Source organism: Myotis yumanensis, unplaced genomic scaffold (genome assembly GCF_028538775.1).
Source record: "Myotis yumanensis isolate MYYU_CA2020_CCGP unplaced genomic scaffold, mMyoYum1.0.hap1 SCAF_3, whole genome shotgun sequence".
Lineage (NCBI taxonomy): Eukaryota > Metazoa > Chordata > Mammalia > Chiroptera > Vespertilionidae > Myotis > Myotis yumanensis.
The window spans coordinates 11977886-11993549 of record NW_027223754.1 but is presented as its reverse complement, the minus strand read 5'-3'; the positions used below and the strand labels follow the sequence as shown (position 1 = coordinate 11993549).

General features: G+C 35.8%; 1 protein-coding gene across 23 annotated transcripts in view; it reads left to right on the top strand.

Annotated features, from left to right (window-relative positions):
- The window catches only part of PCM1 (pericentriolar material 1), an 89042-nt gene that overhangs the window by 44884 nt on the left and 28494 nt on the right, over positions 1-15664 (top strand). For 11 of the 23 annotated variants that reach the window (XM_070408258.1, XM_070408256.1, XM_070408255.1 and 8 more), the window contains 6 exons: positions 38-183; positions 931-1121; positions 2137-2308; positions 4292-4647; positions 9710-9874; positions 12082-12138. In XM_070408258.1, coding sequence (XP_070264359.1) covers positions 38-183; positions 931-1121; positions 2137-2308; positions 4292-4647; positions 9710-9874; positions 12082-12138 — 1087 coding nt within the window. The remainder of the gene's footprint in view (positions 1-37; positions 184-930; positions 1122-2136; positions 2309-4291; positions 4648-9709; positions 9875-12081; positions 12139-15664) is intronic. The other 12 variants (XM_070408267.1, XM_070408280.1, XM_070408279.1 and 9 more) reach the window with 3 other exon arrangements.

The following is a 15664-nucleotide window of genomic DNA, read 5'->3' as shown; positions in this document are numbered from 1 at the left end:
ATCAGTAAAATATTATGAAATATTTTCCTTTCCATAGGCTCTATCTTGTCTGCTCCAGACTCTTCTCACCGGTCCCTACAGTGTTATGCCCAGCAATGTTGCATCTCCTCAAGTGCACCTTATAATGCACCAGTTGAACCAGTGCTACACTCAGCTAACATGGCAACAGAATAATGTACAAAGGTAATCAGTTTCTTGGAAATAGTGAAACTCCATAGTAAGTGCTAAAACTGCCCTAACCGGTTTGGCTCAGTGGATAGAGCGTCGGCCTGTGGACTGAAAGGTCCCAGGTTCGATTCTGGTCAAGGGCATGTACCTTAGTTGCAGGCACATCCCCAGTAGGGAGTGTGCAGGAAGCAGCTGAATCGATGTTTCCCTCTCATCGATGTTTCTAACTATCCCTGTCCCTTCCTCTCTGTAAAAAAATCAATAAAATATATTAAAAAAATAAAAGTAGGTGCAGTGCTAAAACTGAGCAAAGATATTGCAGTTATCTTCTGGGACAAAGGGCATGAGCCAGATTATATATGCAAATATTCTCTGTCACCTGAGAATTTTATAAGCAGTGATTTGTCCAATATTCCCCTTCAATATTGTGGACTTGTCTTTTGTTTTTAAAATTTTATACACTTACAATAGGTGAATTATATGGTGTGTAATATACCTCAATAAATCAGCAGACAAGACAAGAAAAAGAGTTTCTTAGAGTTATACCTACTATCTAATAGAAGTGGTAAGTGCAGTTTTTGATCCTAAGGCTAAGTTTATTGAATTAAGCCTGCAGGACAAGCAAATATTTGTTGTAGTGAATATCAGAGCAGTCAGTCTGATTTGCATGAATCACTTCTTACACATATCCTTTCTGAATGTACTGTAAGTAGATGTTAATATAACTGATTTTTAAATTACCAACTTCTTAAATTTTTATAGGTTGAAACAAATGCTAAATGAACTTATGCACCAACAAAATCAGCATCCAGAAAAACCTGGAAACAAGAAAAGGGGCAGTAGTGCACCACACCCTCCTTCTCCCGGTTTATTTTGTCCTTTCAACTTTCCAACACAGCCTGTAAATCTGTTTAACCTACCTGGATTTACTAATTTTTCATCATTTGCACCAGGTAAGTGACTGAAAACCTGAAGGAAAAATAAATAAGAACAAAAGCGTTTTAGAGTATTGTTTGTCTATTGCATGGATATTTATTAGTCTCTTTTGGATTGGTAGGAAATGCTTGCAAAGAAAGTTAGAAACTCTTTTCTACTTTGATTCTTATAGTGAAAATTTAAGTTTAATATGGTTGCTAATGGAATTAAGTAAACAATTATGAATTATTGCTGTTTTATATCTTTGATTATTTAACGACTGTTAAGGAGAAAGGGAATTGATATATCCAGTGGCTGCTGTACATCAGGCACTGTGTAAAACATAGAGTAAAGGTGAATAACATGTTCTTGTAGAGGAGCTTCATGTCTCGGCAGGGAGATATACTGCTAGACTAAAGGTGAGTGCTTAGTTTAGGCTTACATTTAATTTTATTTAGCTTAGGCTTCTATTCAGATGTTTTTTCTGCACACATTATGTGCCAGACACTATATAAATGACTGGGATTCAAAGGTGATTAAGACTAACGCTTTAAAGAATTTAAAGTCTAATGAGGAAGCTAAGAATGTTAATTAATGCCTAGTACAGTACCGCAGATACAAATGAGGTGAGTGATCTATTCTTACTTGGGGCAAGAGATCATCAGGAAATGCATTTTTTCCAGAAAAATGTTATTTAAGCTCTAAAAAATGAATAGAAGTTATTTCCAGGGAGTTAAAGGGAAGGAAAAGGCTTTCTAATCAGTGGAACCACTTAGAGTTATAAAGATTACATCTATTTTATAGTGTTGTTTTAAGCATTGAATGAAATAACATGCAGAGTGCCCTGCAGTAGAATCTGACACATTGTTATCACTAATGCTGAAACAGAGTGGGCTGAGCTATCAACTGTGATTTAATAAATGACTTAGTTTATTTTAATTAACAATTTCTTGTTTTGGTAAATCTGAATGGCACATTTAATTAAAACTGTCTTTTTCATATTAAGGCTAAAGGTACTTTATTGTCATCTTACTTATTGCTTTTATTTACTAGGTATGAATTTCAGCCCTTTATTTTCTTCTAATTGTGGAGATTTTTCTCAGAATATTTCTACACCCACTGAACAACAGCAACCATTAGCCCAGAATTCTTCAGGGAAAACAGAATACATGGCCTTTCCAAAACCTTTTGAAAGCAATTCTTCTATTGGAGCAGAAAAACAAAGGTAACTCAATTGTAAACATAAGTCATTATGTTTAATAGATCACATTAATTTCTTTTTTTATTACATCTAATTATATATAATTTGAAAACACAATTAGGGAGTATGTTTGTGATTGTTTGGCCTGGCAGTGTAGGGATTATGAAACTTTGACATCTCACCAGATGTCTCTCAAGCATATACCTTCCCTGGTACAAGAGCAGTTCAGAGTTTTGATCAGGGTATCCTATGAGATTCATTTTGAAAAGATAAGACCTTACCCATACAGTGTCTTTTGGGCTTGATTTGATATCTGTCTAAGTTCACAGATTTCAGTAAAAACTAATACTAATTAGTAGAGGATAGTTGTAAAGTGATGGCATTTTTTTTTTTTTTTCAGAACTCCTGATAAGAATGAGTTCCTAAGGCCTATCCAAATGTAATGTTGAGTACTCTGTTATTATAGAGACAGCTTTAGACAAGAAAGTTGTAGTGATATATGGTATCACTTCAACTAGGAGTCCTATGATTGACCTCTCTGACTTTGCTTTTATTAGCGGTACTAACCATTTTTTTCTATTAAATCTCATGGTGCTTTGTAAAAGAGTCTAACAGTGTTTAGTGTACAGTTGTCATTCAGAAATGATGGCTGAGTGAATCTCCGTAATAAGCAATAAACATTTTTTCAAAGCTTTAGTAAATAGCCTACCTTCTGTAAAGTTCCTACTTTCTGTAAAGTTCCTACTTCATTATTATCTATATTTTTACATATAATTGGTAGTAAAAAAGCATGACTATGGCTATCTAATATTGTTTTAGGTATTTGACCCACTTCAGATTATACCTAATCTCCTCCCCAAAATCTCAACTAATATAGGTTCCCTGAATTGAATGGCTGGAGATAATAAGAGGTCAGGTGGAACATTGTAATCTTGAGCTAGGGTTAGAAAACTTTTCCTATGAAGGACTAGGTAGTAAGTATTACTGTGCCTTTCGTACCCATTCATCTCTGCCATTTTTGCACAAAAGCAGCCATAACAATATGTAAACACATGAGTGGCTGTGTTCCAACAACACTTTATGGGCACTGAAACGTAAATTTCATATACTAGTAATTGTCACAAACTTGACTCCTTTGATTTTAATTTTCAACCATGTATGATTTTATTTTTTCAACTATAAACATCATATTAGCTCTCAGGCCATACAAAAAAACAGCAGGCTCAATTTGGCCAGTAAACTAGGTTGTCTAACTTCTGTAAGTAAATCAGTGTCTCCCAAATTACGCTTTTAGATGGAACCCTGTTGTTCATGTCAGGTTCTGTGATAAAAGGTTTTGGACATCTCATTATGTTCCCTTTTAAGACATTTTATAAAGTATGTGGGCGTATTAAAAATTTTGAGGAATCCTGTAGACCTGTTCAACTTTGTTTTGACTCTTTTTTTTCAAATTAGATGACCAGTGAATACCTATTAAAATATTAAGGATGCCAGTATTTAGCAGGTAAAATTTGAAAATGACACTGAAGCAATAGAACTAAACTAAACTATACTTGATGTGTGGAGAAAGAAATTACTAGTTGCATGGCCATTATTTTTATCAAATTCTGGTTCTAATTGAACTACTGTAAGTGACACAGATCCATGTATGTTTCATACGCTCTGCTTCAGCTCTTTCTCAGCTCTTCCTCCACGTTTTTTGTGTTTTCCTTATATATCCCAATCTTGATTTTTCTTTCGTAGTCTTTTCTGTTATAAATGCTAGAGCTTTGGTTTGGGACTTTTGCCAGTGAGACGTGTTTAATATTAAAGTTAGGTAATTTAGAACACTAGCCTGTAACATATTTATATATTTAATGCATATTTTGTGAAAATATTCTTACAGTCTTTTGATGATTTTATTTGCTGAAATCTAGTAAACTATAAGTTAAGTACTATATCTGAAGTTTTTGATAACATAGAAATCTATCATTGTAACCTCTAAAAGCTTATTTTCATTGGTGTAAGGAATCAAAAGCAGTCCACAGAGGAGGTGGAAAACAGTAGGACACCATGGTTATATGATCAAGAAGGTGAAGTTGAAAAACCATTCAAGACTGGATTTGCAGTGTCTGTAGAGAAAACTACAAATAGTAATCGCAAAGATCAATTAGATACCAGCATGAGAAGACGCCAGTTTGATGAAGAATCCTTAGAAAGCTTTAGCAGCATGCCTGATCCAGTAGATCCAACCACAGTAACGAAAACGTTTAAGACAAGAAAAGCATCTGCACAGGCCAGCCTGGCATCTAAAGACAAAACTCCCAAATCAAAGAGTAAGAAAAGGCACTCTGCTCAGCTGAAAAGCCGAATTAAAAATAGTGGTAAGTATTTAAATTTGTTGAATATTGATCAGTGTGAATGTTGGTAACTTTATTCTGGCATATTTAATTTCAGTATGGTTAGGTGGGTGGGCACTGTTCTAGATATAAACATTGCATTTCTTCTTTTTTTGCTTCTTATATATCTTATATATGTGGTTACTGTGAACTCAGAAGATTTTTTTCCAAATCTTGTAGGTTACTTAAAAGTTGCTAAAGTTCAAGTTTTACTATTATATTTTAATATTACATCTTGTGCTACATTCAGCACTTAGTCATGCTTCTGGTTAGGTCCTTGATTTGATTTATTTAAAGAAATGTGGGCCTCTCACTACATTGCAATCTTTGAATACCATATGAAACTGCTTTTAAAACAAGTCTGCTCTTAGCCTTCCTGAACCTTAGTTAATAAGGTTTAACATTAACCTATATTTTATTGAATCTTGCTATCGAATATCACATAAACGTTCTCTTTATAGTGTTAATTACATGCCACTTTAAATTTTTTTTTCTGTGATTTTAAACATTTTTCTATAATTTTTAAATAATTTAATGAAGGTTACACTAGGTCTGGGGAGGGACCTGAAAGTCTGCGTTCCTAATGAGCTCCCATGTATTGCCAGTAGTGGTCTGTGGACTACACTTTGAGTATCAGGGTCTTACAGGATCCTTAGTGAACATGTGGCCATATCTGCCTAGCCCTGGAAATACTGGTGTGTTTGTATTTTCGCTCGAAACCCCTTTATTCTGAGGAATTATGCTTTTTATATATGCAATGCAGCTTTTTTACTTCAAGGCAAAGATTAACATTCTGATCTACATGCTCTCTTTTCTCATATTTAAGTATAAAAATACCTGCCAAAACATGTGTTCACATTTGGTCAAGACCCATTTGTAAGACACCCTCACAAAAATAAAAGACTTAATAGCATAACCAAACTAATATGTAATAAAATCAAGTGAGTCAGCTAAATTCTTGGTATTCAAACTGTGAGTTATGGAGAGCAGATGGCATCACTAGAAGCTTATTACAAATGCAGACTCTTGGCCCCTCTTGATACCAACTGAATGGGTATGCATTGTTTTTCAGTGTGCATTTTAGCAAGATTTGGATGTCTTAATATGTATAGATATATATAAAATCTGAGAAACACTGAGCTAGGCCATAATTTATGTTGTTTTTGTTCTCTTGATGGCACAAGAATAACATGATCTCTTAGAAAAAAGAATGTTTACTCTGTTGTAAAGGAAGTGGTAAGGGAGATGAAGTGAATGGCGAGAAGATTGGAAAGCATTCCAAACAAGAAAGTATAGAGTCAGAACAAAGCTGGAAGGAGAAATGAGAGGAACTGGGGCAGGACTAGGAGATAACAGATAGACCAGTGTACTGGGACTTGGTTGCTGTCTTGAGAGATGTAGTACAGCTGTCGCAGATTTACTAGACTGAACTATGTGGATGTTTTTTGCAAATGTTGACAGTCTTGCAGAAGTGGCATGCTAAATCTTTGTTTAACTTAGTCTCCTGTGATGGTAATGTATTTTAATCTTTACAAACTCTGTATATGTAAAGATGCATGTTACTGTATGTGAAATAAGATTTTACAAATTATGTGATGATTATCTTTTAAACTTCAATTCACATTCACACTTACTGAGTTGAACATGATTTCTTGCCTTGCTGGATGTTATCAAACCTATCATTTGGTTACCAGACCCATAATTTGGTTACAGTCCACCAGGTCCATTTCCTCTTTTGATATGATTAGAGAGAATAGGAGCATATATTTTAGATATTCCTCATTTTTTTCTTGGAATATTGGGTAGAATTGTTAATGTGCTGACTTATGGGTTCTGTCCATACCTGAATCTTTTCATTTCTTCCCTTCTCCCCCTCCTATGACTCATTAATGAAGATTGAGATGAAATAGATGTTAAGCATTAGGCGTGGCCTGTAAAGAAACAGCCCTTTTTAGATTCAGAGAATTTATTATATAAATAGAGAAAGGAGAAGTAGCTAAAGGTGCCAGGTCCCTATGTCATTTATTCCACACACCATAAGGGCAACACTGAAACAAAAAGGGCTAGATGACAAGTATAACATACATGAGTGCTAGACACCTATTGGTGAGGAGCCAAGGCTTATGCTGTAGCTAAGCCACTCTGTAGGATAGAGTTGTGCCCGTGGGGTAGCAGAAAGGTGGCATGGCATCAGAATCAGGGAGAAGAAGGAAAACGCTCAACAGTTTTCCAGGGAAAGGGGGAGGCGAGTGAAAATGGCCACATAGCAGCTCTCACAAGCCTCCTGTGTTCTTGTGTTCCATGTTCCAAGAGGATTATTATAAGGCCTTCTGTCAAGGCTTAGCGTCAGCTGCAGTTCAGTACTTTCCTGTGTGGCTTTTGTGGATACATGCAGAGTCCCCAGGGTGCCATGGCTGAGCTGTTTACCTGCAGTGGACACAACTAGAAGTACTGTTTCTTCTAGCTATGTCAGCCACTCATGCTGAGAAAAATAGAATGAGTGTAAGGAAGGAGTGATGAAGTGGGATAGGGGATAACACCTTTACAGTAATGAATGGCATGTGTTGTTCTGGCTGACTTAGCCAGTCTTATTCTGAAGTATTATTAACTTTCATTAAGTCTCCTGTTCTCCCTGGCGGATTACTATTAAAGTACCCAAGAGAGAAATAATTCAGTCACACTAGTATCTTACCTTTGGAAATCTAGCCCTTGATGTTTTTCATTTGGGACTCAGAACACCATAGTTGTGTAATCTTTTTATAGCATTTTAATTATAGCTATTTAATTTTTAGTTGCAGCTGTTTCGGAAGGTGAGTTTATCTTTGAAGTGCCTACTGGGGCTACCCAAAGAGAATTTTGTGTATGCCACATAATGTATATTTTAATTTTCTATTAGAATTCATTCAGCACTTTTTTATTCAGTAGCAGTAGTTAGAAGCTTAATTTCATAAATGTTGTGAAGGTCAAACATAACCAAGAGAGCTCTTTTTCCTGTAAGTTTTGAACAGAATGAATGAGCATGGCTAGACTTTATTCAGAGAGACCAATGAAGAAACCAGGAGCCTAAATATGAGATGATGAAGTCCTAACTAGAAAAATGGCTTTAGAAATAGAAAGGGAAGGTTGACTCCAGATAGGATATCACAGAGAATAAATTAACTATATATTGGGGACTTGTTATTAGCAGAGCAGCTGCTGTGAGTGTGGGGCTGTAAGCAGCAAGGCTTTATTTAGGGTCTGCTGGCTCTTTGAGAGTATATCTAGGGCAAAGATCAGAATTCTATGGTTCTTGGGAAACATTTGGTTGAGGAGATCCATGCAACTCTTTCTGTTGTTGAAAACTCCCTATGCTGTAATTTACATCTCTGTGACTATTCTGTAACTACCAATTCATTCATATTTCTTAATCCCTTCACCCTTTCACCCAGCTTCCTCACCACCCTCCCCCACTCTGGCAATGGTTCTCTGTATCTGAGTCTATTTCTGAGAACCCAAGAGATACTGAAGTTATAAAACAGCTCCTAAAGTTATGAAATAATTTTCTCTATTATAGTAATACCCAGTAGAAATGGAAGTGGGAGGAAATATTCTCATTTTAGTATCCAAAACTACTGGGGGAAATTTTTCTTAGGAGTAAATTTAACAAGGAAAGTCCTAGTTCTGTAAAATTTTATAAAATATTTTTGAAGAACATGAAATAAGAATGAACAAATGAGCCGAAACTGGTTTGGCTCAGTGGATAGAGCGTCGGCCTGCGGACTGAAAGGTCCCAGGTTCGATTCTAGTCAAGGGCATGTACCTGGGTTGTGGGCACATCCCCGGTAGGAGATGTGCAGGAGGCAGCTGATCGATGTTTCTCTCTCTCATCGATGTTTCTAACTCTCTATCTCTCTCCCTTCCTCTCTGTAAAAAATCAATAAAATATATTTAAAAAAAAAAAAAAAAAGAATGAACAAATGAAAAAATCCAACCATGCTCTTAGATGAGAATAGATAAGCTATTAAATATTACTTCTCAAATTAATAAATGTTTTCAATGTGATTCTATTTTGAATCCCCAAAGATTGTTTTTGAAATTTGGGGGAAAATTTTTACTGCTTATCTAGAAGGACAAATGTCCAAGAATAGCCAAGGAAAGCTAGGAAGGACTTGCCTTACCAGTTGTTAAAACACACTGTAAAACTTTTGCGGCTAAAAGAATGAAAATGGCATTGGAATAGATAAGTTAAACAGAAAACCCAGGAATAAAACCCAATAAATATGGAGATTTAATATGTTAACCAAGGTTACATTTTATTTAAAAAAAATATTTTTTATTGTTAATAGTATTACAGATACCTCTCATTTTCCCCCTCTTCCCCCCGCCCCCAGTTCCTACCTCCCCCTTCACCTACCCCCCCTCCCCCCCCCCCCCCCCCCGCCCAGGGTCTTCACTATCCTATTGCAAGGTTAAAATTTAAATTTAATTTATTGGGCAAAGGGGTATGTATAACCAACTATTCATGTGGAACGAAATAAAGTTGAATTCCTACCTTGTGCCATATACCAAAATAAATCTAAAAAAAAAATTTAGAAGGAAAATTTAGTAGAATATATGTATAACCTATGGGTGGGCAAGACTTTTTAGACTAAGTCATTACATAAAAGGTATAGTAAGAAGGCAGGCATATTTGACTATTTAGTGCCCATTATTCTTCTCTGTGTTGGATATTTTGTATAGATTGTATATAATATTTTTTCTTGTATTTCCTAATACTGAAAAGTTGTTAACTTGGAGTCTAGTGGATAGTTTGGGTCATATTAGATATGCTCATTAAGATGGGTATCAAAGGACAGTGAGTGAGGATATATTACTGTTACCCCATGCTTCCAAAGACTGTTGCAAAGGTATCTCCAAGATATTTCATTTACTCTTTCATATTCTATTTATACCAGGCCTTCACAGCATGCTCAGTTGAGTTACCTGTACTATTTCACTATGAAAATCAGTTTCCCTTTTGGTTTGAATTAGTTACAACTGATAACAGTTGTTACTTTTTTTACTTAAGGGTATGAAAGTGCCAGTATGTCTAGCACATGCGAACCTTGCAAAAATAGGAACAGACATTCAGCCCAGACTGAAGAGCCTGTTCAAGCAAAAGTATCCAGCAGAAAGAGTCATGAGCAGCTGGAAAAAATAATAAAATGTTGTAGGTCTGCAGAAATATCTTCAGGTATGTTCTTTTTTGGTTTGCTTTAATTTAAGGACTTCTTCATCTTACATTTGAAAAGCTGTACTAAAACAAGTCTTGAAATTGGTCTGTTACACTTTTCTATCTGCAAGGTTTTATGTAGAGATTACAGTACACATTTCTTTATGTCAAGAAATGTAAACTGGAACTTTTTTGTATTGTTGTTATGATATTAGCTTTTGACTCATTTTTCTAAAATTCTAAACAGAAAAGTATAGTTAACATTAACTTGAAAATCCTAATTGGAATTCTGAAAATCTTATCTGAATAAGAATTCGGATATACAATCATGTCATTTTCCTGCTTCAAACCATGCCTGCAGGAGAAAGTCCATATGCCATAATGTAACATGTCTGGCCAGCAGAGATTCCTGCCTGCCTCTCCAGTCTCATTCCTCATTACCTTCTGCCTTAAACCTACTCTTCTAGTGGCACAGAACTGAAATGTTCCCATAGCTGTCATGTTACCTCAGCATGTTTTTTCTGTCTCAAGTCCTTTTTGCTCTTTGAGAGCCCTTTCCTCTGCTGGTCTCTTAAATAAATTCTTGGTTCTGTAACTCTGAACTTGCATCCAAATGCAAGCTGGGATAGGTTTCCCTTCTTTGTTTTTGTTGTAGCCTGTGTAAACCTCTTTTGTTGCCTGTATCACATTATCTGGTATATACCTGTGTAAGTGTCTGTATCGCCTTTTTGAGTCCCTTGGCAACAGATACTGCCTTTTCATATTTGTTAAATGTTAGTGTGATCCCTGACACATGGTAGTCACTCAGTAAGTGTTTATTGGATGAATGGAGTCATATGTATTTGCCACCGTTTTAGTTTAAATAAGCACTGGTACTTTCATAATCTATAGAGAATAAGTACATCTCAAAGAAATGTGGAGAGGAAGGGAGGTAGTAAATATAGACTGTCAGTTTTCAGTTGCCAGTAAGATCCTTAGTGAAAATGATAGTTGCAGCTACCATTTGTATTATGCTTCATTGTTTGTAAATTATCTCATTTGAGCTTCATAATCCTGTGAATTGTTTTTATTTCCATTTGTAGATGAGTATACATGGTCATAGAGGGTATCTGATTTTTTTACAGCACTCAAAAAGGGCCAGTAATATAAACTGGCACAGTTTTTCATCAAAAAGTCATGCCTTTAACTCAGTAATTCTGTAGGCATCCATCCTAAGGAAACAAATGGGAAAAAATAAATTGAGATTTATTGTTGTTTGGACTGTATGATTTCAACTATGTTTTGTTTTGTGTGTTTTTTTTCAACTATCTTTAAACAAAAAATCTGAATGCAAAAACACTAGAAGAAAATATATCAAAATGTTAATAGTGGTTCTATCATCTTTAAACTCTTCTATAAATTTTCTAAAATTTTACAGTATTCATTACTTCTGTAATCATAAAAGAAACATCACTTTTTTTGAAATGACTTCCTCAAGATCATATTGCTTGGAAATGGTAGAACTGAAGTTTTCATCCTGGTCTGTTAAGCCTAGGATCTTTTTGGCAAAAATATCAATTTTATTGTCCTGACCCTGAAATTTTACCAAAATTTTGTAATTTTCATCTCCTTTCACTACCTTTATCAAATAATGATGTCTTCAAAAGTAAACGTTTGGGTGGAGGTTAGGGAAAGGCACTAAATTGAAAGGATATCAGTTACATAAATTGATTGTTGGTCCGATCTTACTGTCACTTATTAAAAGAAAATGATTGAATTTTAGTGAATTGAAAAATGTTTGAATAGTGTAAATATACCTTTGTGTGTATTTATATGCTTTCTAAAAAGACTTATTTTTTAGTATTAACCATTACCCTAAAATTCTTAATAGCATGTAACAGTTTTTGTTATATGATTATTAGAGAGTAACATATATGACTGCTGGTATTAAAGTATACAGCCCTCCTCTCCCTAAAGAGATGTGAAAGGTTCACCTGGATGCGTATACTTCTAAGTGAATGGTAGAAGTTTATTATGGTTACTATCAGGCACTTTAATATAAGTTTATGGCAAGTCGTTTTATATTTTCTCTGATGAGATTATTTTTAAATGGAGCATATGTGATAACATTTCAGTTCAGGCAAACAGCTTTAAAGGAATTTGCTTATTTAATTTTTTATTCACTTGTTTATATTATAGACCCTATCATACACATTTTATGTTCATCCTATGTCTGCCCTTTCCTACAGCACATGCTAGGAGAATACTACAGCAATCTAACAGAAATGCATGCAATGAAGCGCCAGGTAACAATATGTTTAGTTTTGGTGTCCACTCTATGTTCATTTTTTGCCATTGGCTCTAAAAATCTTTAGTTTTTTTTCATTGTTCTGATTTTTTTTTTAGATTTAGCTTAGTGCATATGTTATTTGGCTTGTAAAAGTCAAAGAAAATTCATACTCATAAAATTCCAAAGACTTTCATTTGTAATTCTTTACTTGGTAAAATTGGCTGGTTTTTGGTTTTCATTTTCTGTTAGTGTATGTAATATAACCAACACATCCATATGGGTAACAGAAAATGTTTTTATAATTTCATGTTTTAGTAAAGTTAATTTGGTATGTCTTAAATGCTTAAGAGCATTAATAAATTTTGCAAACATAAATAGTTATTTTATTCCTACCTCTTGATTTGCAGTGTTAAGTATTGTGTATGCCTTGTAGTTGCTTATTTTTCATTACCAATCATCATCTATAGAAAATAAACCATTAAACAAACACAACTGTGACATGCAGAGACCATCCTATATAATAAAAGCCTAATATGCTAAGTGTCTGGTTGGCCATTCAACCAGTGGGAGCACACTGACCACCAGGGGGCAGACAGTCGACTGGTTGACCAGTCGCTATGACGTGCACTGACCACCAGGGGGCAGACACTCTGACCCATAGGTTAGCTTGCTGCTGGGGTCTGGCCAGTTGGGACTGAACAAGACAGGTGAGACACACCCTGGAGTCCTCCCGCAGTCCCTTCCTGGCTGACCAACCTCCCGTGTCCCTCCCCGGCTCCGATCATGCACCAGTGGGTTCCCTCGGCCTGGCCTGCACCTTCTTGCCATCCGGGACCCCTTGGGGGCAATCGGAGAGCTGGTTTCAGCCGTATCCTGCAGGCCAGGCCAAGGGACCCCACTGGTGCACGAATTCATGCACCGGGCCTCTAGTGATAAAGATAATGGAAAATTACAGATTCCAAAATGCTGGTTTTGTCTTAAATTATGCATTTTCATGAAGTATGGTTCTTTGTGATTTCCTGTATAATAAGCCTAATATGCTAAGTGTCCAGTTGTCTGTCCAACCAATCAAAATGTAATATGCTAATGATATGCTAAGGTTGCTCAATCGCTTGCTATGACATGCACTGACCACCAGGGGGCAGACACTTAACTCAGGAGCTGCCCCCTGGTGGTCAGTGTGCTCCCACAGGGGGAGCGCAGCTCAGCCATGATGGCGGCCGTGGCTGGAGCCTCTCCTGCCTCCGAGACAGCCCTAAGGATGTCCGACTGCCGGCCATCAGTCAGACATCCCCCGAGCGCTCCTGGACTGCAACAGGGTACAGGCTGGGCCGAGGAACACCTCCGCACCCCTCCTCCCCCCGAGTGCATTAATTATGTGTACCGGGCCCCTAGTAGAATTATAAATATTCTTGAATGCCTCCTGTACTGCACATGAATAAAAAATACAAGCCTGTCATGAATCCTTAGGGGAATCTGAGGAAGAAAAACAAGGACCTGGCACAAAGTTGAATTATATCAGTGGCACTTCCTAAGGAAAAGAACAATGAAAATAGAGAGGATAAAAAGAAGATAGATCCTCCCCCACAGACATGCATCCCCTAACCTCTAAGGGACCTCATGAGACTTGCAACCAAGGGAGCAGTGGGCAGTGTAGCTCTCCCCAGGTTAACCACCCGAACCTGCTCCAAGGCCCCCTTTTCTCTGGCTTCCTAGTGAGCTAAAGCAGCCCCGCCTGGGCTCTCCTGTTGGTGCTCCTGTACTATGCCCGTCCTTATTTCACTGTCCCCAGCTTTAATACATGTACCCTCACAGTCACCTGGACTTGTGAAGTTTCTCCTGCACAAAGTCAAGAACCCACATACCAGTGGCTGGCCTGAGGCAGTCCCACTCAGGACTACTAGTAGGTTCCCTGTCTGGTAACATCTTCACCTTTTTAACCCAGCCCTGTAACCCCATGAGAAAAAAACAAAAACAAGATGGAATCAGAGAAACCTGACTGAGGTCAATGACCTTTAGTTCTGGAGGAGAACATGGCAAAAACTTTGCACCCCTCTCTTGCCAGGAGGGAGGTATGAAAAAGCATATGTTTGACATAATTCAATTATTTTGGAATAATTTGACCTTTAATGATACATATTTAGTGATAATTTTACCATAAAGAGTCATGAAAAAGATTAAATATGCTTATTCTTATTTTTGAGATAACACATTTTCTAAGTTAACTGTGTCAAACATAAATAGAAAGTTTGCATATATCGTATAAGTTGAGATTTCCTACAGAGATAGTTTGGGTTCTTGCTTATAAGAAAATTATTTTTATAGTAATATATCACACTTGGACATTTTATAATACTAAGAACTTTAATATATCATTTCATTTTATATTCATAAATGTCTGAGGCAAGATAGGGAAGTTGTGTATTTATTATTTTTATTATATTTTACTTGTGGAAATTGAGGCCTGAACATGTATTTAGGACATTAGTGCAAAGTTGTTTTTTGTTTTTTCCTTTATTGATTTTTAGAGAGAGAGGCAGGGAGAAAGGATAGAGAGATAGAAACATCAATGAGAGAAATATCGATCGGCTGCCTCCTGGAGCATGTGCCCTGACTGGGAATCAAACCAGTAAACTCTTGGTTCCTGGGTCAACTCTCAACCTCTGAGCCACACTGGCTGGGCAAAATTTTATTAAACCCATTGGCTTTGCATTTTCTTATTCCTCTTTTGAAAAAAGTGAATTAAATCTTTATGATCTTTGCATATTTATCTGAAAACGTAATATATTAAAACAGCATTTTAAATTTTCTTTGTTAGAAACCTATTACTGATTTTTGGAATTTTAAATATTTAACTACATGTAGTTCTGTTGCTCTAGAATGTTTACAGAATTTGATAGAACCACTTGGAGATAATTTTTTTCCACAGAGAAATAAAAATGGAAACTGTTCCTAATTTGAACTCTTGAAAATAGAGGTATGACTACATCATTAAGGGTGATATTCTGTGTTATCAATAAATACACATGGCAGAATTTTTGCTAAATAATAGAGTGCTACCTGGGTTCTGTGAAACTGAAAATTTCCATGGCAGCTCCAACTTTTACTGAGTATGTTAGTAAGTATGTCATACTATAGAAAAATTGACCTATTATGTTTATGTTATAGTTGCAAATTCAGTTTTTATACTATACTATAGTATCATAGTTGAGATTTGACAATTTGTAGATAACTAGATAGAACTTAAAATAGTAACTTTTATTAGTAGCATTTATTCTCCTTATTAAAGAAATTTCCTTCTTTGTAACAAGTTCATATTAGCAAGAAAAGAAAATTATTTGCCTTAGCTGATTTCATCCAGATGTTGAAAGATTTCCACTGATTAGTCCTATGAAATGTATAACATTTTCCAGATATTTTTTATTGAGAAATAATTGTGGTCCAAGTAATAGTAGATAATATTATTTATACATTTAAATATTTCTTTAATGTACAGTACATATCTTGATATTTTTATGATTATTTTTATCTTGGTATTTTTA